Raw genomic sequence first — 27,918 nt, 5'->3', positions numbered from 1 at the left:
TTTTAGCACTCAGGAAAAGATCGTGGATGCGTATTCCCGAGCTGCGCTATAATCCGAACTGGAAAGACAGCCCAGCAGGAAGAAGCTTTCTCGAGCTACAAGGTTCCCATCAGGACGAACCGGAAAACTTCAGCTTGACGTCCCTTGATCTGTCCTGCTGTCCTTCCCAGGGGGGGATCCCCTCCCAAAACTCCCCGTTACAGGAAAGCCCTCGAAATATCTCGTCAGTAATTGCAGGAGAACTCTGGAGCCCTTCTGGGGACGAACCTGGAGATGGCAGCGGCAGACCACCGAGGCTGGATAAGAAAGGGAAGGAAAAGCAGAGGTCATCCATCACTACGACAGCAACGACAGTTTGGCCAGCTCTGGCTGCAGGGTCCGGTTCAAAGAACCGAACCTGAGACCCGAAAAAGACTTCATCGAGAAAAACATAAACACGCTGGGATTAGCAACCCAGCAGAACAAGTCCTACCTTCGGCTCCATGGCAAAAAGCAGAAAGAAGAAGGCTCTGAAGGGAAGGTAATTGGTAGCAAGATTCTTTTCATTAGAAAATGGAAGGGGGAAACTGGCATCCTGCAAAGCAGGACATTAGCTTCCTTTTATCGACATGAATGCTTCTGGGCCCCCATAGGTTCGAAAATGAAAAAGGGGGAGGTGTTGTGGCCCACCAGCGGCCAGCAGAGCTGGCACGAGATTCGGACAATGAGGAGGTTGGGGAGGAACATGGGCCAGTCCTGGAGTCTGGGGAAGGCTCGGATGAGGGCTCTTGTGTCGGAGGCAGAGAGGGGGCCAGGGCCGTATGCCAGCTATCAGCTGCCTTCAGAGTCAGACAGCAGTGAGGCAGAAGAACAGCTGAAGCCTGTTCCCAGTGTGAGCATGCACGGAGTTGCCAGATGAAGGGAACAGCTAAAGAACAGTGCTATTGATCACCCATAAAGCCCTACATGGCAGTGGATCTGGATACTTGAGAGACCGCCTTCTGCCAATTACCTCCCTACGACCTATAAGATCTCATAGGTTAGGCCTCCTCCGCATTCCATCGGCCAGCCAATGTCGGCTGGCAACCACAAGGAGGAGGGCCTTCTCAGCAGCGGCCCCGACCCTTTGGAACGAGCTCCCCGTAGAGATTCGTACCCTCTCCACCGTCCAGGCCTTCCGCACAGCCTTGAAGAACTGGCTCACCCGTCAGGCCTGGGGATAAGGACTATTACCCCGCCCGAATGTTGTATGCATGTTGCTTATTATTTTATTATGTGTTGTCGTCTTAGTGCTGTATTCCCCCCTCCCTGGTTTTCTGTGAGCCGCCCTGAGTCCCCTCAGGGAAAAGGGCGGCCTACAAATAAAATCAATTCAATTCAATTCAATTCAATTCAACAGGGGTTGACTTGGGAGTAAAGCCACAGGTGGATGGTGAATGGCCCCTCCCAGAGGAAATAAAAGAGGAGCGAAAGGGCAGTGGAGTTTGCAGGAGACCATTAGTTCGCTTAATTGGTTCGTGACTCTCCGAGACTCCTTGCCAAGTTTTGCAGAGATCGGCCTGGCAGCTCTCCAAGCCAGATAAGGTCTGTGATTGAAAATCCTCCCTTGAAAGACTTTGCTCGAGGTGGATGAGCAGAATTCACAGGAAATTAATAAAAGGGGACAAGGGACAAGGACTTTGCTTCCTGCTCTTGGGAATCCTCAGTCAGAACAGGAGGTGGCTATGGCACAGGAACGTTTTAGATCTCGCCTAGCACATCTTCAAAGCCCAAAATCAAATTTAGGTTCCAGAAAGGGGTGGGGGGGGAGAGGGGGGGATCTTGGAAGGCAGAGCTGGGAAAGAAAGGTTTTTATCGGTTTGCTTTATCGTAATTGGGTGTCTTTTGCGTGGCACGACAAAACCGCGCTCGACTAAAGTGCGCCCGATTAAACCGCGTCGCTGACGTCATCAACAGGGCGACAACAGTGAGCGCGGAGAAAGAAGGGCGCTTTAAATAGCGCTTTGAAAGCAAGCCGATTCAAGTTAAGGTAAGGGTTAGGTTTAGGGTTAGGTTAAGGGTTAGGTTTAGGGTTAGGTTAAGGGTTAGGTTTAGGGTTAGGTTAAGGGTTAGGATTAGGTTTAGCGTTAGGTTAAGGGTTAGGTTTAGGGTTAGGTTAAGGGTTAGGTTAAGGGTTAGGGTTAGGTTTAGGATTAGCGTTTACAGCATGCTTTTTTCTCCGCGCTGTTGTCGCGCTGTGATAACGTCAGCTACGCGGTTTTGTCGAGCGCCCTTTAGTCGAACGCGGTTTTGTGGTGGAACCGTCTTTTGTAGACGATCCATTTGTGAATGTTCACAGAAGACGCTCCAATATTCAGACACATTTTCCAGGTAAAAGAGGTGACCCAGTCTGCTTCACCATATTTAATCTTCCATCTTAGGTAAGGAGGCCGAGTTGAAGCCAGGGCTGTTGTGTTGTTAAATAGCTATGGGTATTTTTTTGTCTCTTTAATGTTAGTAAAAATAAAATCACAGCAAGCACTGAACTGTTCTCACCTAGGATTCCCCAGCAGCACGAAGCCGAGTCTTTGTTCCGATAAACCCCTTCTATTTAATTTGCAGTGAATTCCTCTCCAACAAAGTCTTTCCTCTCCCACAGTCTTTCAAGAGAGTTCACAATTGCTAAGCTTTATCAGGCTTGGAGAGTGGCCGGGCCGATATCTTTCAGACGCTGCAATACTTGGCAAGAATGCAGGAATGAACTATTTGTCTCCTGCAAACTCCACTCCCCTTTCGCTCCTCTTTTATTCGCTATGAGGGGTGGGCCATTCACTGTCCACCTGTGGCCTTACTCCCAAGTCAACCCTCGTTCCTTAGCTGTTCCTTTTGTCTTGCAACTCTGTGCATGCACACACTGGGAACAGGCCCCAGCTGTTCTTCTGCCTTGCTGCTGTCTGACTCTGAAGGCAGCTGATAACTGGAATACGGCTCTGGTCCCCTCTCTGTCTCCAACACAGAGCCCTCATCAGACCCTTCCCCAGACTCCGGGACTGGCCCATGTTCCTCCCCAACCTCCTCACTGTCCGAATCTGCTCCCAGCTCTGCTGGCTGGCCACAACATGAGCAGGCTGGAAGGTATGGCTCGTGGGAAGCTGACCATTTCTTCCTCCCAACTTAAAATTCCAAAAGTCTTGTTTATGTGGAGAGTGTGTGGTAGGTACCCTCACATAAAGGCTGCCTTTGAGAGGCCTTTCTTAGTAACAAAATAGATAAGTCACAAATTCAAACAGAGGGAAAGGGAGAGGGAGGGAGGGAGGGAGGGAGGGAGGGAAAGGAAGGAAGGAGAGAAAGAAAGAAAAAGAAAGAAACAAATTGATTGCTGAATGGTTAAAATGATTAGGGGAAAGGGAGAGTTGGAGGAAGGAAGGAAAGGAAGGAAGGAAGGAAGGAAGGAAGGAAGGAAGGAGAACTAAACTAAAACTAAACTAAGAAGTCGTTCTGAAGGCAGGATAAAAATATAATATTGCTGTCCAGAGGCACTTTACAGCAATAGCAATAATAATAACAGTAGACTTATATACCGCTTCATAGGCCTTTCAGGCCTCTCTAAGCAGTTTACAGAGTCAGCATATTGCCCCCAACAACAATCCGGGTCCTCATTTTACCCACCTCGGAAGGATGGAAGGCTGAGTCAACCCTGAGCCGGTGAGATTTGAACCGCTGAACTGCTGATCTAGCAGTCAGCCTGCAGTGCTGCATTTAACCACTGCGCCACCTTGGCAGAGGAGATGGGTGGCACAAAAATGAAATTTAAGAGAGAAACAATTTATAAATAAATAAGTCAGTGAGTGAGGTTGCCCTTTCCCTACCACCCACCTCCTTTCTTATAGTTTATATTTTCTTATAGTTTATATTTTCTTACATTATAGTTCCTTGTCCTTGGCTAGAAATGATCCTACCACCCAAAACAGGGACCGGAGTCACTCTCTATTTTTAATTTCCAAGAACAGTTTAGGAACTTCTACGCGGCATTTTGGGGAAATCCGGAATTCTGATAAAAGTCGGTGTCTTGTGTAGCCTTCCTCGATTTCCGTGGATTTATTTTTGGGGGGGGGGGGGGAGAGAGAGAAATCGGAGACAGAAATAAAGCCAGGCGGGATTAGGGCTGGAGCCGCACCGAAGGGAGCGCTTGCTGAGCATCTCAGCGCCCGCGATCGCCGCGTTGCCGGCTTCCGCCTTCAAACCAGACGCCCTAAAAAAAACACAACTCTCGGCGGCACAAAGCAGCGTTCGGCTAAAGCCTCTCTCAGCCTTTGCCGGAAAGAGCCTTCTATTAACGCTCTCCATTATGACGGCTGCGGCCCTGTCCTTAAATGGGTGCACACCTGCGCCGTAGATAGCCTGAACCTGGTTGGATCGTTGAATGTCCCCTTAATTCCCGGCGCATTTTCTCAAGCATCGGTTTCTCTTTTGCGCGAAGGATTGCCTGATTCTCTGAGCATCCGAGGATGATGAGTTCCTTTTGAGAGAAAGGAGCTGGCCTCCCTCTCTCTCTCTCTCTCTCTCTCTTACTCAGCTGCGCTCCGAGCCAGTTGCTTCCCTTCTAAAAAACACACACACACACAACCCTCCTCTATCCCCCTTTACTTCAAAGCCAGAAACATAATGTACAATTTTTTAATGGCTCTAGACCAAGGCACTCAGGCTCTCTGCGCCACTGTGCCTTACCTCCGTGTAAACACCTCATCAAGATTGCCCGGGCTCCCACAATAGCGGCCAAATGCAATTCAAGAACCCAGAAGCCTTTGAAGTTTTCCTTGCAAAAGCCGGTTTGCTAGTCTGAGGATAATGACATCTTATGATTGCAGGCCTTTGTTGTTCTTCTCTCTCTTTCCATTCCCACCCCCACCCCCGCTCCCCCAGCGGCGAAGCAATTACGGGCCTCAATTTAATAGAAGAAGACATTACACAGCTTACGATGCTCAAAATGCAATTTCATTTGATCATTTTCTCAATTTGATTGGCATTAATAGAACAGTTCGCGGGGAGGGAGCCGGGCGCGGGGAGGGGGGGGAACAAAATTGCAGGTCGAAGTTGTAGCTCCTGCCTTTCTTTTCAAAGAGCTAATGCAGAAGTATGCTCTACCTCCTCCGGGAAGATGACAGCGGAGCTGCGTACAAGAACAAACATTCTCTCTCTCTCTCTCTCTCTCTCTCCCTCCCTCTCTTTCTCTTTCTCTCTCTCTCTCTCTCCCTCCCTCCCTCCCTCCCTTCCTCCCTCTCTCCCTCACCCTCTCCCTCTCTCCCATAACGGTAAGCCAGTGGTGGAAACGTTCAGACCTTCTTCATGGTTGTTTTTTTGCTTTCCTCTGTGTTGCGACCGATTGTCTCGGCCGTTAATTAATATTTGGATCAATGCAACTCAGCGGGAGGATTGTTTCTAGAACCGTTAACAGCCGCTGAAAGTTGCACGGTTGAATTTTGCTTGGTGTCTTATTTGGAAAGAGTGCCTCTGAGCATATAGCGATAGGAATAGCACTTAGACTTGTATACCGCTTTATAGTGCTTTGCGGCCATCTCTAAGTGATTTTACAGAGTCAGCCTCCTGCCCCCAACAGTCTGGGTCCTCATTTTATGCACCTCGGAAGGATGGAAGGCTGAGTCAACCTTCAGCTAGTAAGGATCAAACTCCCGGCAGTGGGCAGATTTAGCCTGCAATACTGCATTCTAAGCACTGCAAAGGGAGGGAGGGAGGGAGGGAGGGAGGGAGGGAGGGAGGGAGGGAGGGAGGGAGGGAGGAAGGAAGGAAGGAAGGAAGGAAGGAAGGATGGAAATTAGCAATTACCACTTCACAGTGCTTTTACAGCCTCTCTAAGCAGTTTACAGAGTCAGCCTCTTGCCCCCAACAATCTGGGTCCTCATTTTGCCCAGTTTGGAAGAATGGAAGGCTGAGTCAACCCTAAGCTGGTGAGAATCGAACTGCCAAATTGCTGGCAGCTGGCAGTCAACAGAAGTATCCCTTCCTTCCTTCCTTCCCATTTAGCAATAGCACTTAGAATTATATACCATTTCATAGTGCTTTACAGCCCTCTCTAAGCAGTTTATAAAGTCAGCCTCTTGCCCCCAACAATCTGAGTCCTCATTTTACCAACCTTGGAAGGATGGAAAGCTGAGTCAACCTTGAGCCTGGTGAGATTCAAACTGCCAAATTGCAGGCAGCCGGCAGTCAGCAGAAAGTAGCCTGCAGTACTGCACTCTACCCACTGTGCCACCGTGGCTCATCCATGTGTTTTTGAACTATTCTAAACCCCTGATTGCTCTCACTGTCAGAAAATTTTCTCTTTATTTCTAAGTTGAATCTCTCCTTGGTCAGTTTCCATCCATTATTCCTTGCCTGGCCTTCAGGTGCTTTGGAAAATAGCTTGACTCCCCTCCTCTCTGTGGCAGCCCATCAAATATTGGAAGACTGTTATCATGTCATCCCTAGTCCTTCTCTTCAATAAACTAGCCATGCCCTGTTCCTGCAACCGTTCTTCATATGTTTTAGCCTCCAGTCCCCTAATCATCCTGGTTGCTCTTCTCTGCACTCTTTCTAGAGTTTCGACGTCTTTTTATAATGTGGTGACCAAAACTGGATGCAGTACTCTAGGTGTGGTCCAGAGGTGGGTTCCTACCAGTTTGCACCAGTTCGGTAGAACCGGTTCGTCAAATCTACCCAACTGGTTAGAAGAGGTTTCACCAGAAAGCAGGCCACACCTACAGAAGAGGTTCCAAAAATTTTGGAAACCCACCACTGACACACACACACACACAGACACACAGACACACAGACTCACACAGAGAGAGAAAGTAAAAGAGAAAGAAAGGAAGAAAGAAAGAAAGAAAGAAAAAAGAAAAAGTGAGAGAGAGATGAAAGAAAAAAAGGAAAAAGGGACAGAAAGACAAAAGGAAGGAAAGAGAGAGAGAGAGAGAGAGAAAACACATGGCCGGCAAGCCACTCCCACCAGGTCACATGGCTGGCAAGCCACTCCCACAAAGGAGGCCACACCCACAGAGTAGGTTCGAAATTTTTTTGAAACCCACCACTGGTGTGGCCTTACTAAGGCTCTATAGAGTGGTGTTAGTACCTCCCTTGATCTTGATTGCATCCCTCTGTTAATGCAACTTAGGATTAGGTAAAGGTAAAGGTTCCCCTCGCACATATGTGCTAGTTGTTCCTGACTCTAGGGGGCGGTGCTCATCTCCGTTTCAAAGCCGAAGAGCCAGCACTGTCCGAAGATGTCTCCATGGTCGTGTGGCCGGCATGACTCAATGGCGAAGGCGCACAGAGCACTGTTACCTTCCCACCAAAGGTGGTCCCTATTTTTCTACTTGCATTTTTTACATGCTTTCGAAATGCTAGGTTGGCAGAAGCTGGGACAAGTCACGGGAGCTCACTCCGTTACGCGGCGCTGGGGATTCGAACTGCCGAACTGCCGACCTTTCTGATCGACAAGCTCAGCGTCTTAGCCACTGAGTTACTTAACTTAGGATTGCATTGGCTTTTTGGGCTGTCACCGCACACTCTTCTTATAAAACCTCCGCGATTCCTGAAAGCCAAGGTGTCCCCACGGGTTAATTGTCCTCACCCTTAGGAAGTTTCTCCTTAAAATGTTATTTTACCCACCGCTTGATCCATGCAAGCAGGGCAATAATGGCCTAACTCCCAACGCCTGCTAGAAACTCGGGAGTCCGGAATAAGAGTCACGACACACCAACATTAATCACTAGTATAAAAGGATCCAGCTAACAAGTTATCGTCTTGCCACCTGCAATCGAGAATTCCCCGGGGTTAAACCTTTCACTGCAACATTCTGCTCTGTACGTGGCTTTAATAAGTACCATTAAGCAGTTACTCTGAGTGCATATTCTCCACACCGGCGTCCGGTGTGGTTAACAAAGAAGGCCTGGGGTGAAGGCCGGATGAAATGGAGGAGGCCACTGCGGGCAAAGATTAAATGGAGTGTGGATGGCTTTGTGTCCTACCCCCGGGAGTTCCCCATCTCACCTCGTGAGGAGTAGCACCTGAGGCCTTAACTGGAAGTTGATGAAGCTTTAACTTCGAAATAAATAAATAAATAAAAACCCAGAACACAACATCTCTTTCAGCTTTGATGGTGTTTTCCAAGGGCAGGAAGGTTGCAGGAACTTGGCATGGCTAGTCTAGTGAAGAGAAGGACCAGGGGAGACATGATAGCGGTGTTGCAATATTTGAGGGGCTGCCCCAGAGAGGAAGGGGTCAAGCTATTCTCCAAAGCCCCTGAAGGCCAGACAAGGAAGAATGGATGGAAATTGATCAAGGAGAGATTCAACCTAGAAGTAAGGAGAAATTTTCTGACAGTGAGAACAATAAACCAATGGAACAGAAGTTGCCTTCGGAAGTGATGGGAGCTTCATTACTGGAAGCTTTCAAGAAGAGACTGGACTGCCATCTGTCAGAAATGGTGTAGGATCTCCTGCTTGGTTGGGGGGGGGGGGGTTGGACTAGATGACCTACAAGGTCCCTTCCAACTCTGTTAATCTGTTAATCTTAACCTTTGGTTAGAGATTGATCTAGCAGACCAGCCGCTGGAGTGGAAGACCAGGCTGAAGTATTTCTTCTATACATCTAAAGCAGGCGTGTCAAACTCGAGTCAGGATTGTGTTTGATCTCAGGGGACCAGAGTGAAGGTTGGGCGTGGCCAGCTCGACATCACTCCTGTTGGGGTCCCCTGTGGCGGCCCAAGTGCTCTGCCAGCGAAAACAGGCTCCTAAGCTCCGTTTTCGTCTGGGACGGCCTCCTTCAACCCTCTGCCAGCAAAAACTGAGCATGCACCCCTCCCAAGCTTCATTTTTCCTGGCAGAAGCACCACAGGCTGGTCCTTTTGTCAGGGTTCCAAATAGCATCCAAAAGTAAATCAGAGACCAAGGCAAAATATTGCTCAAAGTTCCAATTTATTAAGAGAGCCACCTGAAAGCTTCCTGGTTTTCCCCACCCAGTTCAAGATCTTGCCCCCCCACCTACAAGTCCCATCACATGGTCCAATCTCCTGCTTGCCATGCTGACAGTTTTACCCATCAAAGACAAAGAATGACCTTGGCTTTTCAGAAAGAATGTTGTTATGGCTACGTAGCATCTAACTCCGTACAATCTCCCCACCCATTTTCCCACAATAGAAAATGCGTAGCACAATAATAGAAAGTGCGGCAGGCCAAAGATCCAAAAGAAAAGATGGCTGCAGGCCTGACACCCTCGCTGTTTCCAAGGGGGGCCCCCAGTCCAGATCTAAGCACCCCGCGGGCCAGATCCGGCCCCCAGGCCTTGGGTTTGACACCCCTGACCTACGGCAAGGGATCAGAAGGAATGTAGGAACCATGTTCTACATGCCTTATCTGTCCTCTTTTTTTCTCGTGAAATCCCAGTACGGTTCTATTAATGCCAGAAGTTGCAATTAAGGCAAGATCTTCTGAGGCTGATTCCCCCCACCCCCCCAACTGTTGTTCTGAAGCATTATGCCAAGAGGAAGGAAGGCAGTGAACGGTCCTCTGGCTTAAAGAGATGGCCCACTTAACCAAGCCTGCCCTTAATTTGTTTCAGTCCGAATAAAATCTAATTTGCTTTTTTTCCCCCTTCCCTTTTCTTCTTCATGAAGCAAAAGTTTTTCCACTCCTGAATGTCTGTAATTGAAGACGAGTCGGTAATCTCGCAAATGTTGCTCTTCAGAAAATATAGCATACCGCGAGAGGCCCAAATATGAGACACCAATTATAACTAAACAAGAGGTCAAAGTTGAAAATGGGGCTAGAAGATGCTACCATAATCAAGATTCAAGTAAACACCCCGGGCTACCGTCCATATAGGCTCTTAAGATACAAGTTAAAATACAAGTAGTTTTCGGAATGCAAGATTACCTCCCATAGACCGATTAGATCACACAGGTTAGGCCTTCTCCGGATCCCATCTGCCAGTCAGTGTCGGCTGGCGACTCCCCGGGGGAGAGCCTTCTCTGTTGCAGCTCCATCCCTCTGGAACGATCTCCCCGTGGAGATCCGGACCCTCACTACCCTCCCGGCCTTCCGCAAAGCCATTAAGTCCTGGCTGCTCCAGCAGGCCGGGGGGCTTTCGAAATATCCAGCCCCTCGGAAATTGTGACTATTGTATATTTTAATATGTTGTCTTGTGTATTATCCCCTTCCCTTGTTTTATTGTAAGCCGCCTGGAGTCCTTCAGGAGTGGGCGGCATACAAGCTCAATAAAACGAAACGAAACGAAACGAAAGATGCACTCCCCCCCTCCCCCCGGCAAAAGAGGGTAAAAATTTGGGTGTGTCTTATATACTGAATGTAGCCCCAGCCACCTATCGGCACTTATCCTTTGGCCTCTGCCTCCAGGATTTTGCCTCCTTGCAGCAAATAGTCTTTTTCAGTTTCAGCTTTAGCATAGACTGATTAGCACAAGCAGCTGATTGTCGGTTGGATCGGCCTCCCAACCATCAGCTGTTTCAGGCTGCAGGGATTGCCATTGCCTATTGCCGCCTCCACGTGCCCCATTTTTGGCCTCCGCATCCCATTTTTTTACCTCTGTGCACCCCGTTTTCGGCCTCTTCATGCCCCATTTTCTGCCCGATCCGATCCCCTCTGCCTGAAATGGGCGGAAAATGGGACGTGTGGACACCAAAAATGGGGTGTGTGGAGGTTGAAAATGGGATGCGGAGGCCAAAATTGGGGCGCGTGGAGGCGGCAATAGGCAATGGCAAGTCCTGCAGCCTGAAACAGCTGATTGTCGGGAGGCTGATCCAACTGACAATCAGCTACTTGTGCTAATCAGGCTGTGCTGAAACTGAAACAGGCTGTTCACTGTTTTCTGCAAGGAGGCAAATTGCTGGGAGGCAGAGGCAGATTTTTTATACTTCTTTTCCTCCCCAAAAGCTAGGTGTGTCTTATATTTTGGAGCGTCTTGTACTCTGAAAAATACGGTACCTCAAACTTCAACTGTTGCTTTGCTTTTCACAGAAAACAACTGTTGCCTTTGGTTGGTTCAAGGTCTACACCAAACTTTGGGTGGTGGGTTGAGTTCTTCACTCCAAAAATAAGTAGGAACAAACCTTGATTTTGCAGGGTAAATTTTGGAATGTTAAGGAGTGCAGTAGGAGCCTGCAGCCCCAACCCTGATCCATAGCAATAGCAATAGCAGTTAGACTTATATACCGCTTCATAGGGCTTTCAGCCCTCTCTAAGCGGTTTACAGAGTCAGCATATCGCCCCCACAGTCTGGGTCCTCATTTCACCCACCTCGGAAGGATGGAAGGCTGAGTCAACCTTGAGCCGGTGAGATTAGAACCGCTGAACTGCAGATAACAGTCAGCTGAAGTGGCCTGCAGTACTGCACCCTAATCACTGCGCCACCTCGGCTCTTTCTCTTTCGATCCATGGACCAGTACCGGGCCCCGCAAATAAGCTAAGCCCCGTCTGGCGATGCAGGCAGCATACAAAACTTCCACCCACTGTGGGAAAAAAACCCTCTCTCCTCAGAACCGGTCCCTGGTGCCCCAAGGGATGGGGGGGGGGCGCCGGTTTAGAGCAGCGGTCACCAACTGGTCCGCGAGAAAATGTTGCATCTCTGCAGAAATTTTCATTTTTTATATTGCACTAAATCAGGGATCCTCAAACTACGACCCCCGGGCCGGATACAGCCCACCAAAGCAATTACTCCTGCTTGCTGGCGGGATGGGGTCCTTCAGGCACTTAGCTTGGCTGCCTGTTTAGTAGCTCCATCCCTTCCCTCCCTCCCTCTCTGAGAGCCCAGGCGCTTCAGTGAACGGTGCACGAAACTTGAAAGACACAGTTTGCAGGGGGCCGAACTAGAACCCAGGCTGGCTACAAGACAAACATTCATTCTTGGCTGTATTTGAGATGCTTAGCTGCAATGGACAGAAAACCTAGAGTCGACCCCGGGCGCTTCTCTCCGCTAACAGGTGGCCAGACTGAATGCCTGAAGGACCCCATCCCGTCACTAATTCATATTAGTGGTCCACGGGATTTAAAATTATGAATTTAATGGTCCCCGAGGTCCAAAAGGTTGGTGACCCCTGGTTTAGAGAGTCTCCACTGTTTTAGGTGTTTCAAAACGCCTGATTTTATTTCTGGTTCAAAACAGGCTCTTCCGCGAGGAATGTTCTCCTTCGCAGACCAAGCTTCTTAGCTTAAATAGCTAAAGCAAGCAAGCATTTCTTTAATCACCCCGAGAACCAAATCCTATTAGTGCCGGAGGGATGTTCTGAGGGTTGGTATCAAAATCCCCTCAAACCCGAGTCCTCCTAATTAAGCAAAGTATATGATGTCAAGAGGGACACGGTGGCTCAGTGGTTAAGACGCCGAGCTTGTCGATCAGAGAGGTCGGCAGTTTGGCGGTTTGAATCCCTAGCGCCACATTAACGGGGTGAGCTCCCATGACTTGTCCCAGCTTCTGCCAATCTAGCACTTTGAAAACACGTAAAAATGCAAGTAGGGACCACCTTTGGTGGGAGGGTAACAGGGTTCCGTGCGCCTTCGGCGTCAAGTCATGCCAGTCACATGACCATGGAGACGTCTTTGGACAGCGCTGGCTCTTCAGCTTTGAAACGGAGATGAGCACCACCCCCTAGAGTCAGGAACGACTAGCACATATGTGCAAGGGGAACCTTTATCTTAATATGATGTCAACTATTTTGCAAAAAGACCACTTTCACACCTATATAAACACTCTCAAATGCACCAGAACTAGAGCATTTAAATTGCGGTAAAACACAGAATGAATACGGGGATTTTTTTACTCAAGTTATTTTATATTTCTGTCCCCCTGAAATTCAAATGTCTTTTGGAGCACCCAGTTTTTTCTCTCTAGCCCAGTCAATCTCAACCAAACTTGGTATACAAATGACTTACTCTCTGGAAACAAATAATGTGGGGGTAAGACACCCCAAAAAAACCCTTGGGGTGTGTGTTCTGTTAAGATACAGCCTCTTGTGCCTTAAAATGGCTTCTATCGTACTGCCATAAAATGGTTTCTACTGTACAGAGCAGTGGAGTTGCCATGGTAACTGCTTCACAGTACTCTACAAGGGGGCTCCTTCTGGTAAGGGGGAAAATCCAATATTAGAAATTACATTTGGTCCGGGATTATTTTTGAAGACAAATGTATGGATTACGATAAATAAATACCAGGTTATCCAGTAGTTTGAAGAATAAAATAAGATCCAAAAACGTTCTTGTCATTGCATTTGAGGCTAAGAGTTTTGGGCATTGTAGCACAGCCGTTTTCTTCCCAAACTCATGTTATTAGTGTCTAGTTAGCATGATATAAACATTTCAAAATAAATAAACTTTTTCTCAACATTCAGAAATACAGTATATTACTAAAGATTTGGGGACAAACAAATCCTATTCCCCAGCCCAGCTTGTCTTCTCAGAATGTGAGGAAACCTACCATGCCACCTAGGAAGAATGGAGCTTCCTGGAATAACCATTTGTCTGAAATGTTATAAGATTGCCTTTCTTGAGCAGGGGGTGGGACTAGAAGACCTTCAGGGTCCCTTCCAACTCTGTTATTCTGCTTTTGCCAGACAGCAGTTAGCTCAGAGAAAGGCAGATAAGAACCGAAGAAATACTGCAGTGGGTTTCCTTAGAACTTGGGGAAGAAATCCAAATATAGTTTACTACTATTACTTGATATATTTATTCAAGAACCAAAAGGGATGCCTGTACTTTTGGTCAAAAACAAATCTTCCCATTTAATGGTTAATGGTGTATAAATATTCATATTTGGCACAATAAACTCAGAACTCGGGGAGGGGGGAACCTTCTTGTCTGTTTATAACCTTCAATTGGGCACAATGCTGCATTGTAAGACAACAATTTTTGGAATCAGTACTAATTAAGTAAATGGGTTAACTCTGGGCGCAGCTTGGTGGGCGTGGCTTGGTGGGCATGGCAGGGGAAGGATACTGCAAAATCTCCATTCCCACACCACTCCAGGAGAAGGATACTGCAAAATCCCCATTCCCTCCCCACTCCAGGAGAAGGATACTGCAAAATCCCCATTCCCTCCCCACTCCAGGGGAAGGATACTGCAAAATCTCCATTCCCACACCACTCCAGGAGAAGGATACTGCAAAATCCCCATTCCCTCCCCATTCCAGGGAAAGGATACTGCAAAATCCCCATTCCCTCTCCAATCCTGGCGAGGGTTACTGCAAAATCCACATTCCCTCCCCACCCCACTAACCTGCTTTCCACCTCCATTCTCCTGTGCAGGGCAATAAAAGAAGACCCAGCAATCAGCTGGGACGATGGGAGGCAGCAATAGACCGACCATCAGCTGGGACACGGAGGCTGGGAGGCAGCAAATTGATTGGGGGGCAGGGCCAGCCAGTGGTGGTATTTGCCAGTTATCCGAACTACTCAAAATTTCCTCTAGCGGTTCACCAGAACTGGTCAGAACCGGCTGAATACCTCCTGTGGCGCCAACCCACCGCTCGTGCAACCCCGGTTCCCCTCTTTCCCCCTTGTCGGGCCGCCAAGATGCCCAACCTCCTTACCCAGCCAACGTAGAACTGAATCTCAACGTTTCCCCTACGATTTTTCTCCTTGTAGGCTCACCCATCTGCCAGGTGTCCAATGGATGGTGTGGACTCCAGCCGAGCTGCATGGCTGGACGTAACCCCCTCAAGCAAGGGATCAACCCAACATCCCTTAGGAACCCAAGTGGAACTAAGAAGCCAGCCAAGCGGTGGTAACAATCTGCTAGAACTTGAGAATGCTGGTCCAGGTTCCAGTGTTTACATAGAAACATCCAGGGTGGAGCAGGACAGCGGAGGCGTTCTGCATTGTGAGTTTTATCCACCTGCCTGCTTTTCCGTTGCCGATCCCTCCGGTGGAAACAGCCCGTTCTCTGCCCAAGCTCCAAACCTTCTTCAGCACCATGCCAAGAAACGGTCCGTGAATTTTACCCTTGCTGCGAAGCCTCTTCAGCGGAACGCGTACCACCACTTTCCAGGGTTTCCTTCGCCATGCGCGGGTGAGAAGTGCCAAGCCGGCCTTGAAAACGCCTCTGGACTCCATCACCCGTCCTCCTACAGGTGTACTGTTTCGGAGCCTCCGCCTTTCCCCTGTCATGGCCAATGCTGGAATCCCTTAGGGGAGAAGTGTGTTTCGTATGCTCACAACGGCGGCCGGAAACAGCCGGTAAACGGAGCCGTCGCACCTTGCAAAGCTTGGCACATTCACACAGAAGAGATCCCTAACAACTATGCTTTTGATTACTCAGGGTAAAGATGATGTTTTATGAATACTGTTTTAAGAAGTACTCAACGGGATGGTCTGGGGGCACCTCCTTGTTTTATTGATCCACCCGTTAAACCAAGGTCAGTGTCAGTGGTGGGGTTTCAGCCGGTACGCCCCAGTACGGGTATACCGGTGGCAGCTGGGAGCAGCAGCCACTGTACCGGAACGGTGCTTTGGAGGGCCTGCTCTCCCGCCCTCATTCCTTACCTCTATTTGAACTAACCAGGCCGTTTGCGTACGCACATACAGGGTACGGCACCTGCGCAACCTCCCAGCCCCGTCGCAGCGTAACGGTTGTGACGGGAACTGGAGCCCACCACTAGATTCCAAGTAATAGACCCATACTAAGCAAAACTCCAAGGCTCCTGAATTCCTCAAGGAATAGCTTTATTGGATATATCATATTGACACCATCTGTGAAAACCGACTCTGAAGTTTCCCACCGTTTTTACCGAATTAAAAGTTTTCCCTCAACCCCAAACCATCAGTTACATGGCCCCATCAAGGCACCGTCTTGAGGGCCTGGTGACATCACACCTCTTTCCTCCTGCCAGGTGTGAGAACGTCCTTGGTTCCCAAGAGAGAGTATTTTGTTTTGACTACACAACCCCAGATATCTCTAACCCCCCCCCCTTCCTATCCCTCAGCTGCAGTGTGGCAGCACTGAAGCTCCAAGATGGCTTCGGCCAGGCCCAGCTTCAGGGTTGACAGTCAATATAGCCAAGGCTTTCTGGGAAAATACAGAGTCGGAGATGAATGGATGGGAGGTGACCATACCGGTGTTTGGGGAGCAGTCGTGGGTCTCAAGGTAGGAAGAAGAAATGGCTGGAGACATTTCAGGTAGCTTCAGGAGGTGTTCCATGAGTAATGACCACAGGAAGGGATACATTGGAGAAGGAGTCTCCAACCTTGGCAACTTCAAGACTTGTGGACCTCATCTCCCAGAATTCCCCAGCCAACATGGTTGGCTGGAGAATTCTGGAAGTTAAAAGTCCACAGGTCTTAAAGTTGCCAGAGTTGGAGACTCTTATCTTACATGAAATGTGGGCAGGATCCAAAGATAGACTGGAAACTGGAGAAGAGGTTGGAGGAGAAGACTTGTCTGATGAGAACATCATCGCCTGTTGTGGCCTGCCAGCGGAAAGCTGGCAGCAGACTCAGACAGTGAGAAGGTTGGGGGGGGGGGGCATGAGCCAGTCCTGGAGTCTGGGGGAGGCTCTGATGAGGGCTCTGCGTCGGAGGCAGAGAGGGGGCCAGGGCCGTCTGACAGTTAACAGCTGCCTTCACAGTTGGATATCAGTGGGGCAGGAGAACAGCTGGAGCCTGTTCCCGATATGCGCATGCGCAGTGCTGCCAGGAGAAGGGAACAGCTAAGGAACAAGGGCCAACTCAGGAATAAAGGCACAGATGGACGGTGAATGGCCCCTCCCATAGGGAATAAAGAGGAGCGAATGGGGAGTGGAGTTTGCAGGAGACAATTAGTTCGCCGCATGGGTTCGTGATTTTCAAAGACTCCTTGCCAAATACAGCTTTCCGTTCTTCAGCTATCGGCCTGGCAACTCTCCAAGCCAGATAAGGTCTGTGACTATAAATCCTCCCATGCCAGATAAGGTCTGTGACTGTAAATCCTCCCAAGCCAGATAAGGTCTGTGACTGTAAATCCTGCCAAGCCAGATAAGGTCTGTGACTGTAAATCCTCCCAAGCCAGATAAGGTCTGTGACTGTAAATCCTCCCAAGCCAGATAAGGTCTGTGACTGTAAATCCTCCCAAGCCAGATAAGGTCTGTGACTATAAATCCTCCCATGCCAGATAAGGTTTATGACTGTAAATTCTCCCTCGAAAGGCTTTGCTAGATGTGAATGAGAGGAATTCACAGTAACTTAATAAAAAGGGGGTTTTTTTGTCGGGACACGGAGTCTGCTTCGTGGTTTGGGTCAGAACATTGCCGTTGGATTATTTGGGTTGCAGGGTTCTAAAAAAGATGTGCATTGACAAGGGTGTGGGGGGACGGACTGTGTGATAAGCTCACAAAGGTTAGTGCCTTTTCATTGCTTCCTGTGTCTCTCTTTTTCCCTGGCGCCCCTCTTTACTTGCCCTTGTTCCTTGAGGTCCTCGCAGCCGCTTGCTCGTCCTCACCCGGTGAAGAGAAGCCTCTCTCCAACGGCGCAGCTCATCCAGGCGGTCGAACGGCACCATCGAGAATTCTCTCGGCTGGCAGATGACCATCTTGCTAGGAATCCTTTGGCCAGCATGTTTCCCCCCATAATCCAGAGAGGGGAGAGCGACTCGCAGCTCCACCTGGAGAGTGGCGAAGAGGCCCAGCCCGTTCTCAGCCGCAGCAATTCCGAGGGCTACTTGCTTCAGATGGAAAAGCAAAAAGAAAGGAAAGGAAAGAAAGAGAACCGGAAGGTGAGCTAAGACGAGTAACCCACGGCGGAGGGAAGGGATGGTCGTGTGTGTTGGGCCTGGTCCCTGGGTGTGACGTGAATTTCCTTGTATGGGTACACTGTGTATATACGTACAGTGACAATAAAATAAAATAAATAAATAAAAATAAATACAAAGGAGGGATGGATGGATGGATGGATGATAGACAGACAGACAGACAGAATAGATAGATTCCTAGATGAGAGAGAGAGAGATTACATAGACAGAGATAGATAATGATGAGTGATAGTAGATGATGCATGGATGATAGATAATAGAGAGATTAGATAGATGGATGGACAGATAGATAGATTGAGAGGGAGAGATGATAGATAGATGATAGATGCAGTAGATAGACAGACACATGGATGAATGGATAGATAGATAGATAGATAGATAGATAGATAGATAGATAGATAGATAGATAGATAGATAGATAGATACATACATACATACATACATACATACATACATACATAGATGAGAGAGAGTACATAGATAGAGATAGATAATGATGAAGATTGTTGATGGATGGATGGATGGATGGATGATAGATGATAGAGAGATTAGATAAATGGATGGATAGACAGATAGAGATAGAGAGATAGAGATAGAGATGATAGGTAGACAAACAAACAGACACATGGATAGATATATAGATACATAGATGAGAGAGAGAGTACATAGATAGAGATAGATAATGATGAAGATTGATAATAGTGGATGGATGGATGATGCATGCATGCATGATAGATGATAGAGAGATTAGATGGATGGATAGAGATAGATAGATAGATAGATAGATAGATAGATAGATAGATAGATAGATAGATAGATAGATTAGAGATAGAAATAGATTAGGAGAGAGAGTACATAGAGATAGATGATGAAGAAGATAGATTGAAAATAGATGATAGACAAATAGTATGTAGATATAGCTTGGCGGACAAAATTACCACATCTGTATGTTCTACCTGGGAAAGCTAACATCAGAAGGAGATTGAAAATTCCTCTTGGCTTTAAAAGAAGCTACATTTCCCCATGATAAGCGGTTCAACCTGTGGTGTGTTTGTGAAGAAGAACAAGCCAAGATCAAATTGTAGAATTCTAGTTAGTGTAGAAAGGAATCTGTTTCTCTCAGCCGCAGAGAACTTTTGATTACTTTAAAAACAAAGCAAATTCTTCATAGCCATAATGTCCTTTTTCAAGCTCAGGAGGAGAGAGGACAAGGGGTGTGAGCTTCCAGTTCAGGTAGAAAACTTACAATTTCCCATTATGTCTAAGCTGGTCCTTGACTTTGGTTCTTCCTGCGTGGTATCAGACAGACCGTATTTTTTGGACTATAAAACACACCTAAATTTACAGGAGGACAACAAGAACAAAATAGTTTTTGACCTCAGTGTGTTACATTTTTGCCCTCCCAGGCCCCCAGAAGCACTCTGCAGTGCTTTGCAAGGCCCGTTTTTGCCAAAAAACCCACCCGTTTTTGGCCTGCGGAGTGCTCCTTGGGGTCTGGGAGGACGGAAATGCATCATGCAGAGGGCTTGGGACTCCAAAAATGGGCCCGTTTTTGGTGAAAACGGGACGTGTGGAGTACTGTAGAGTGCTTCTGGATGTCAGGGAGGGCGAAAACATGATGTGTGGAGGACTTGAAAGGCCCAAAATGCCCGTATTTGGTCTATAAGACGCACCTATAATTTCCACCCACTTTTAAGGCAGAGGGATGCGTCTTATACTCCAAAAAATACGGTATAAACCTCCTTTGTGTGATGTCCCTCTCCCTGATTCTCACTCTGGTTTACGTGCTCTTTCCGCGGTTGATTCTTTCTCGGCCTCCATTATTTTCTTTCAAAACTTCCCGTTGCCTCTTTGTCCAGGGCTCTAGAGCAAAAGGTTACACGAAGATGGATGTGAGGCTTGGAGGACTTGGCCCTGACTATGAAACCATCAAAGAAAAAGTAAGAGGAATGGCGTTTACGGATCCCTTCTTCTCGAGCGGCGTTTTTGCCCTGCAGAACGCTACCGACGGAGGGTTTGGGCTGAGTTACCAAACGGAAATCAGGAAGGCAAGCTCTTTTTCTTCCGCGAGCTTCTGTTTCGTCGTTTGCAGGGAAACAGAAGAAGCTCACGGAAGAAACGTCACGGAGATCTAACCATGCCAGCAGGGAGGGCCCCCACGTGCCACTCCTGACCCGCGTGTCATAGGTTCGGCATCATGGAACTAGGCCAGTGATGGCGAACCTTTTCGGGACCAAGTGCCGAAACCAGAACACATGTGCATGCGCGCACTCTTTGACGTGCCGGGAAATGTGAATACCAGCTGGCTGGAGCATGCATGCTCTGGTTTTTTTGGGCCAGTTTTCAGGCCATTTTGAGGACGGTTTTGGGGGCCGTTTTTGAGTCATTTTCGGGCCAAAAAAAATGGCCTGAAAATGGTCCAAAAAAGCCCCCCTGAATGGCCTTTTCAGGCTGTTTTCAGGCTGTTTTCTGTGGCTCTGGCACCTGTGAAGACCAGCTGGCGATGGCACATGTGCCATCGGTTCGCCATAGCAATAGCAATAGCAATAGCAATAGCAGTTAGACTTATATACCGCTTCATAGGGCTTTCAGCCCTCTCTAAGCGGTTTACAGAGTCAGCATATTGCCCCCAACAACAATCCGGGTCCTCATTTTACCCACCTCGGAAGGATGGAAGGCTGAGTCAACCCTGAGCCGGTGAGATTTGAACAGCCGAACTGCAGAACTGCAGTTAGCTGAAGTAGCCTGCGGTGCTGCATTTAACCACTGCGCCACCTCGGCCATCACGGCACTAGGCCCACCTAAGCTCAGAAATTGAGGGGAGAAAAGATTAAAAAGTCAGATCTTAACCGGATTGGACCACCTTCCTTTCCTCGTTATCTCAGATTCAGATTAGCAGAGTTGGGAAGGACCTTGTAGGTAGCCCAACCCCCCGCCCAAGCAGAAGACCCTACACCATTTCTGACAGATGTCTTCTGTCCAGTGTCTTCTTGAAAGCTTCCAGGGATGAAGCTCCCACAGCTTCCGAAGGCTAAGCTCCCTTGGGTTCTGTCCTTCATGACCAAAATAGATAAATCAATGTCCAGAAAACCTCTGGCTGCGTTCAGAGTAGATTTCCAAGGTGTAGCGCTTTTTTATTTTATTTTTTTTGCACCTTGGAAGAAGATTTCCATTAGTCTGTGTCCTCCTGCAGAGAATTCCAATTGCAGATCAGGAATGCACACAGATCCCTTCTCTTCTAGTGTGTCCAAGGGTGCGTTGCTTTAATGCAGTGGAAGCCATTCCGGGGAATTTAGATGGCCCTGGCTTTATCACAAACGTATTTTTTTAAAAAAATTAAAAGAAAGAATAGAAATCAACCCAACCGAGAAAATCTAGTTGTGAAGAGCAGAACGCGCATTATACCCATGTTAGGAAACACCGGGAAACTCATCTGATGCCTGATGCTTCTCCTTTGGCCTGAAGGAGAAGATGAAATTGAGTAGCCAAGAAAGAATTGAAAAAAGGCCTTTTCCCCCCAAACCTTCATATTTTTATTTTTTTTAACATTGAATGAATGGAAACATGCTTCCTGTGTTTCCCTGAAAAATAAGACAGGGTCTTATTTTCTTTTGACCCCTGAAATAAGCGCTTGGCCTTATTTTCGGGGAGGTCTTATTATTTTTGAGGTGCAGGAGGCGGGGAGCGTGGTCACCTCATGGCTGCTGCTGTGTTGCAATATTGTCAGGTGAGGGCTTATATTAGCACATGCGTTCAAAAGCCCAATTGGGCTTATTATCCGGGGAGGTCTTATTTTCAGAGGAAAAGGGTAGGTATTTTCCATGTTACTGGTACAACAGGATCAGTAGTGTACATTCACCCAATTTACACTCATGTTATGGTTTGCTGGCGGCCTGTGGAGCTGACCACAGAGTCGGACAGTGAGGAGGTTGGAGAGGAACATGGGCCAGTCCTGGAGTCAAGGGAAGGCTCGGATGAGGGCTCTGCATCGGAGGCAGGGAGGGAGCCCGGGCCATCTGAGGTTATATGCTGCCTCTGGAGCAGAGGTGGTTTCCTACCAGTTCGCACCAGTTCGGTAGAACCGGTTCGTCAAATCTACCGAACTGGTTAGAAGAGGTTTTATCTGTTTTTAATTTCTTTTAACTTCTGCTTCTGTAAGCCGCCCGGAGTCCTTCGGGATTGGGCGGCCTATAAATTTAATAAACAGTAAATAGGTTCCACCAGTGGACCCAGAAAGCAGGCCACACCTACAGAAGGGGTTCTAAAAATTTTTGAAACCCATCACTGACAGACAGACACACACATGCACACACACACACACAGACTTACACAGAGAAAGAGAAAGAAAGGAAGAAATAAAAAAAGAAAAAAAGAAAGAAAAGTGAGAGAAAGATGAAAGAAAAAAAGGAAAAAGGGACAGAGAGACAAAAGGAAGGAAAGAGAGAGAGAGAACACATGGCTGGCAAGCCACTCCCAGCAGGTCACATGGCCGGCAAGCCACTCCCACAAAGGAGGCCACACCCACAGAGTAGGTTCGAAAAATTTTTGAAACCCACCACTGCTCCGGAGCCTCCAGAGTTGGATATCAGCGAGGCAGAGGAACAGGGGGAGCCTGTTCCCTATGTGTGCATGCGCAGAGCTGCCAGAAGGCAGGAACAGCTAAGACAAAAAGGAGAACTCGGGAGTAAGGCTTGGAGGTGATTAGTCTCTCCCATAGGACATAAAGGAGGAACAAAGACACGTGAGCCTTTGCAGGAAGCAACTTCGTTCGTGCTGGTCGGTTTAAATTCTGAAGCTCCTTTTTGACTCTGTGCTCCATGTGGCCTTGCAAAGCTAATTGCCAGTTAGGTCTTTGGCAGCGTTTCAAGGGAGAGAAAGGTGGGTGCTTATCAGCCTTATCCTGAAAGACTTTGGCAGACTTCTGTCGGACTCTTTGCAAACTATTTGGGACTCATTACGGGCTGTGAATGAACATGATTCACAGCCATTGGAATAAAAAGAGGGTTCTTGGGATTAAACGTGTGCTTTTTGCCTGTGTCAGGAACCCTAGGTCAGAACAACTCAATTGTTTTTAGCAAGTTGTGGTGGTGACCCAATCCCGCTGCAGAGCAAGTAGGGGAAACAATGTACAATCTTCAATCTACCAATAGAAGAGAATATCTGTAGCTCAAAATTGAACTGCGGGGTCCTTAGTGATCTCTGGGCTCGGTTGCTGTCCTTACAGACATTACATAACCCAGTGTGGTGGCCCAGAGGCGGCGCTCTTGTCTCACAATTAGGAGGCTGTGAGTTCAATCCTAGGTAGAGGCAGCAATTTCTCTCTCTGGGAACCAATGAGAATATATCTGCTGAATGTAACTCCGCATTGGCAACAGGAATGGCATCTGGCCAGTAATCACTCAGCTCCATTCTCCAGACTCCACCCCGCAAGGGATTATGGGGTGATTAAAAATTAATGATGATGATGATGATCTGAGTGTTGATTGCTGGTGAGGCGATGTTTTGATCTTTTTAGACAATCCCCAATCAAGCTAACAATAAACAACAGCCTAATTAAGGAATCGTCGTATTCACACGCTACCTTTCCTGTAAGGAGTTCAGGAGAGATTTAGCTCACAAAATAAATACCTGGCTGAAACGCTTTACCTTGCTAGCAAGAGTTTTGAGTCCACCCCTCCCTCTTCCACCCTTCCTTCTAGAGATCATACTTGAACTTTTCAACCGGTTCGAGGTAGGCGGCGGCCATGCAAATGGAATAATTTAAATCGATAAATAAAATGCGTTATGCGATCATCTCCAGCCTGCCCTTGAACTCCTCCTCTTTGTCCTTTTGACAGTCGGAAAAGATAAAGCACCAAAAAGTATACGGCAAGCAAGTAAACGAACAAAATCTGAAGAATATGTCAAGTGCACGGAAACCTCAGTCGAAAACGGAGAACAAATCGGTCGTGTCGAGACAGAAGGTAGGAACGAGCGGGGGGGAGTGGGGGAACCGTGGCCAGTAGAAGACTGTCTGGAACAGTGTTTCTCAACCTCAAAGATGTGTGGACTTCCAACTCCCAGAATTCCCCAACAGCATCCTGGGAGTTGAATTCCATCCTTCTTCAAGTTGTCCCAGGTTGAGGAATAGTGGCCTTCAAGGATCAAGACTGAACTTTTTTCTTGGATAATCAGAATGCTCCTGGTTCTCTGTCTTGACATGAATCGTCTGGAATTTTGATTGCTTTCATCATCAGTGTTAGTGATGCAAACATAGCTCCTCCTTTATGAGAATAGAGTAGAATGGAATGGAATAGAATAGAATAGAATAGAATAGAATAGAATAGTTGGAAGGGACCTTGGAGGTCTTCTAGTCCAACCCCCTGCCCAGACTGGAAACCCTATAGCACTTCAGACAAATGGCTATCTAACATCTTCTTAAAGACTTCCAGTGTTGGGGCATTCACAACTTCTGGAGGCAAGTTGTTCCCCTGATTAATTGTTCTCACTGTCAGGAAAGTCCTCCTCAGTTCTAGGTTGCATCTCTCCTTGATTAGTTTCCACTCATTGCTGCTTGTTCTGCCTTGGAGAATAGCTTGACTCCCTCTTCTTTGGGGCAACACCTGAGATATTGGAACACTACTATCATATCTTCCCTAGTCCTTCTTTTCATTAAACCAATTTCTGCAACCGTTCTTTGATCGTTTAACCTACTCGGTTGAAATCCTAAGTGGGCAAGATTGCAAAAACCTTGCCAGATTTCCATTTATGATGGAAGGGGCATATGCATGTTTGTACCCTCAAACATGATCATATAACACGTCTACCACCTCAGGAGATTGCCAGTTGGGTGTGAATTCACAAAGAGCAAGTCCTGCCAAATGTATGAGAGGAGGTTGGCATCTTTTCTCTTGAGATGGGATAGAAGTGATAAACTTTTCCTTGCTCGGAGTATGGAATGCATCTGTTTACTTGCTGGTTAAAATTTTCCCTTCTGCTTCTTTTTTTTCTGCCATGGTTCTATTCCAGTGGTGGGATTCAAAGAATTTTTACTACCAGTTCTGTGGGCGTGGCTTGGTGGGCATGGCAGGGGAAGGATACTGCAAAATCCCCATTCCCTCCCCACTCCTGGGGAAAGGATACTGCAAAATCTCAATTTCCACCCCACTCCAGGGGAAGGATACTGCAAAATCCCCATTCCCTCCCCACTCCAAGAGAAGGATACTGCAAAATTCCCATTCCCTCCTCACTCCTGGGAGGAGGATACTGCAAAATCTCCATTCCCTCCTCACTCCTGGGAGGAGGATACTGCAAAATCCCCATTCCCTCCCTACTTCTGGGGAAAGGATACTGCAAAATCTCCATTTCCACCCCACTCCAGGGGAAGGATACTGCAAAATCCCCATTCCCTCCCTACTTCTGGGGAAAGGATACTGCAAAATCTCCATTCCCTCCCCACCCCACTAACCTGCTTTCCAGTTCCGTTCTCCTGTGCAGGGCAACAAAAGAATACCCAGCCAATAAAGCTGGGACTTGGGAGGCAGCGAATAGATCGGGGTGTGGCCAGCCAGAGGTGGTATTTGCCCGTTCTTTGAAGTACTCAAAGTTTCTGCTACTGGTTTGCCAGAACTGGGCACCTCTGGGAGGATGTTAAGCCAAACTTGGAGGAAATGAGTGATTCCCCACTTCTAGAATTTCAGTTTGATGAAAAGAAATTTTTTGTGTAGATTGGGGAAGTGTCAACTTCGAACTGAACCTGGCTGCAGCCATCTTTCTGTTCCTCAGTTTCCACACAGAGGAGGAAAGGGGGAAGGAAGTACTAGACACAACAAAGGGCTTTCTTGTGCCTGAAGAGCCTGCCAATTTACCCAGTTGGCCAATGTGACCTGTGACATTTGGGGATGGGGTTATCTGAGCCACGGTGGTGCAGTGGTTAGAGTGCAGTACTTCAGGCTACTTCTGCTGACTGCCGGCTGCCTGCAATTTGGCAGATTGGTTCTCACCAGGCTCAAGGTTGACTCAGGCTTCCATCCTTCCGAGGAGAATAAAATGAGGACCCAGCTTGTTGGGAGCAGTAGACTGACTCTGTAAACCACTTAGAGAGGGCTGAAAAAGCACCATAAAGTGGTATATAAGTCTAAGTGCTATTGGTATTGCTATTTTGTAGTTTAATTATACTGAAACTGTGGGAAAGATTTAGAGTGGGTTTTCCTTTAGAGCTGTGCCGATACGATGCACTCATTAAAAAAAGACCTTTGAGAAGGAGCCAAGTCTCAGAATTCTGATTTGCTTGTGTTCTTTAGTCGGAGCCTTGACAGGAAGAATTTGTGGGGGTGCTGATCAGGGCTGGGATTCAGCCGGTTCGGACCAGTTCGGGTGAACCTGATGCTAATTTTACATCTGGTTTGCTGAACTGGTAGTTGCAAGGACTGGCTGGCCACACCCACCCCTCCTTTCCAGGAGTCTCCACGCAGCCCATTTTGGATGCCAGGTAAGGAGAGCAAAAAACAGGCCTCTGGAAGTTCTGGAAGTCTAGAAACAGGCCCGTTTCCAGTCTCCGGAGGGCCTCTGGAGCTTGGGGGAGGCCGTTTTTGCCCTCCTGGAGGCTCAAAGAAAGCCTCCGGATCCTGGGGAGGGCAAAAATGTCGCTCCCCTGCCGCTGTGCAGGGAGCCGAGTCGGCCACGCCCACCATGGCCACACCCAGCCAGCAACCAGGCAGAGAACTGGTTGCTAAAATTTTTGAATCCCACCCCTGGTGCTGATGTGAAGGGACCCCACTGCTTCTTCCTTGGAAATGGCCTTCTTTCTAATCTGGGCTTCGAGGTTTTTCACGGCCAGTCGGTTGTGGCCTTCTTTCCTTGCTTCTTTCCAGGCCCTTGAATACGCCAAGACAATTCCCAAGCCTCGACTTTTTGTCTCGAGATCGTCGGAGCAAGAGACCAAAGAGGAGAAAAACCTGGCGCGGACTTTAAACGGAGAGAACCTTCCTCCGATTTCCTCCCTGGAGTCCCTGCAAAACAGGCACGAGAAGGAGAAGCAGGTGGTTGCGGCCTTCAAGACGCTCCATATCGTCTGAGGAGGCCATCGCCGGCGATCTCCGCGGGCCTGCCGCGCTCTTCCTGCTCCCCCGTTTTCTTCCCGCCCGTGATGAGTTTCATGAACTTCTGCAAGATCTGGGATGTTTTCTCCATGAGTTGCATTCAGCCTTACTTATTTTTGTTGGGAGTTTATTGTTGATCATTAAAAACGTTGGGTGTACGATGATCTAGAAGTGATCTTTCTCTTTCCTTCCCTACATTCCAGGGCAACCTTTTTTTATTTTTTATTTTAAAAACCTTTTGATGGTTTAAAGGCAGGAAGAACCTAGTGTTGTGGTCCGCCAGCAGCCAACGGAGGTAGAAGCACATTCGGACAGTGAGGAGGGTTGGGGAGGAACCTGGGCCAGTCCTGGAGTCTGGGGAAGGCTCTGATGAAGGCTCTGTGTTGGAGACAGAGAGGGGGCCAGGGACGTATGCCAGTTATCAGCTGCCTTCAGAGTCAGACAGCAGCGAGGCAGAAGAACAGCTGGAGCCTGTTCCCAGTGTGTGCATGCACAGAGTTGCCAGATAAAAGGAACAGCTAAGGAACGAGGGTTGACTTGGGAGTAAGGCCACAGGTGGACAGTGAATGGCCCACCCCTCATAGGAAATAAAAGAGGAGCGAAAGGGGAGTGGAGTTTGCAGGAGACAATTAATTCATTCCTGCATTCTTGCGGGCGTCTGAAAGATATCGGCCCGGCCACTCTCCAAGCCTGATAAAGGTCAGCAATTGTGAACTATCTTGAAAGACTGTGGGAGAGGAAAGACTTTGCTGGAGAGGAATTCACTGCAAATTAAATAGAAGAGGTTTATCGGACATCAGTGGGGCAGGCAACTGCCTACTGCTGGTTTGCTCGTAGCCCATGCGCATGATGCACGCTGTGCGTTCATGTGCAGTGCAATAAAAATTGCTCAAGCAAAAAACAAGATGGCAGCAGCCACAACGACGCCCAGAGAACCAGTTCCGGGGGGGTGGCAGGCTTGGGTTGCTGCCGGTTCCAGCGACCCAGGCCACCATACCACTACCGGTTCGGCCGAACCGGGCCGGACCGGTAGGAGCCCACCTCTGAATAACAATGAAGGCAACTGAAAAGGCCCAACTTTGAAGTATTTCTGATG

At 48.1% G+C, this 27,918-nt stretch overlaps 1 protein-coding gene across 1 annotated transcript; it reads left to right on the top strand.

Moving 5' to 3' along the window:
• Positions 1-26: 26 nt before the first annotated feature.
• On the top strand, positions 27-26,986 carry JHY (junctional cadherin complex regulator). Its single transcript, XM_032228769.1, has 7 exons — positions 27-102; positions 306-520; positions 14,607-15,280; positions 17,406-17,706; positions 19,602-19,682; positions 23,580-23,705; positions 26,595-26,986. Exons 1-7 carry the CDS (start codon positions 27-29, stop codon positions 26,796-26,798), a joined length of 1,677 nt encoding a protein of 558 aa, XP_032084660.1. The 3' UTR covers positions 26,799-26,986.
• The last annotated feature ends 932 nt before the right edge of the window (positions 26,987-27,918 follow it).

This window comes from Thamnophis elegans, chromosome 13 (genome assembly GCF_009769535.1).
Source record: "Thamnophis elegans isolate rThaEle1 chromosome 13, rThaEle1.pri, whole genome shotgun sequence".
NCBI classification, from domain to species: Eukaryota; Metazoa; Chordata; class Lepidosauria; order Squamata; family Colubridae; genus Thamnophis; species Thamnophis elegans.
Note: the sequence above shows the minus strand (reverse complement) of the source record. Positions and strands in the feature narration are given on the sequence as shown.

Excerpts from the sequence above, each read along its gene's own strand:
- JHY (XM_032228769.1), top strand. The coding sequence starts at position 27 with ATGCGTATTCCCGAGCTGCGCTATAATCCGAACTGGAAAGACAGCCCA. Across the intron at positions 103-305 it reads AAGCTTTCTCGAGCTACAAG|AAAGGGAAGGAAAAGCAGAG; the intron begins GTTCCCATCAGG and ends AGGCTGGATAAG. Across the intron at positions 521-14,606 it reads AAGAAGGCTCTGAAGGGAAG|GCTCACCCATCTGCCAGGTG; the intron begins GTAATTGGTAGC and ends TTCTCCTTGTAG.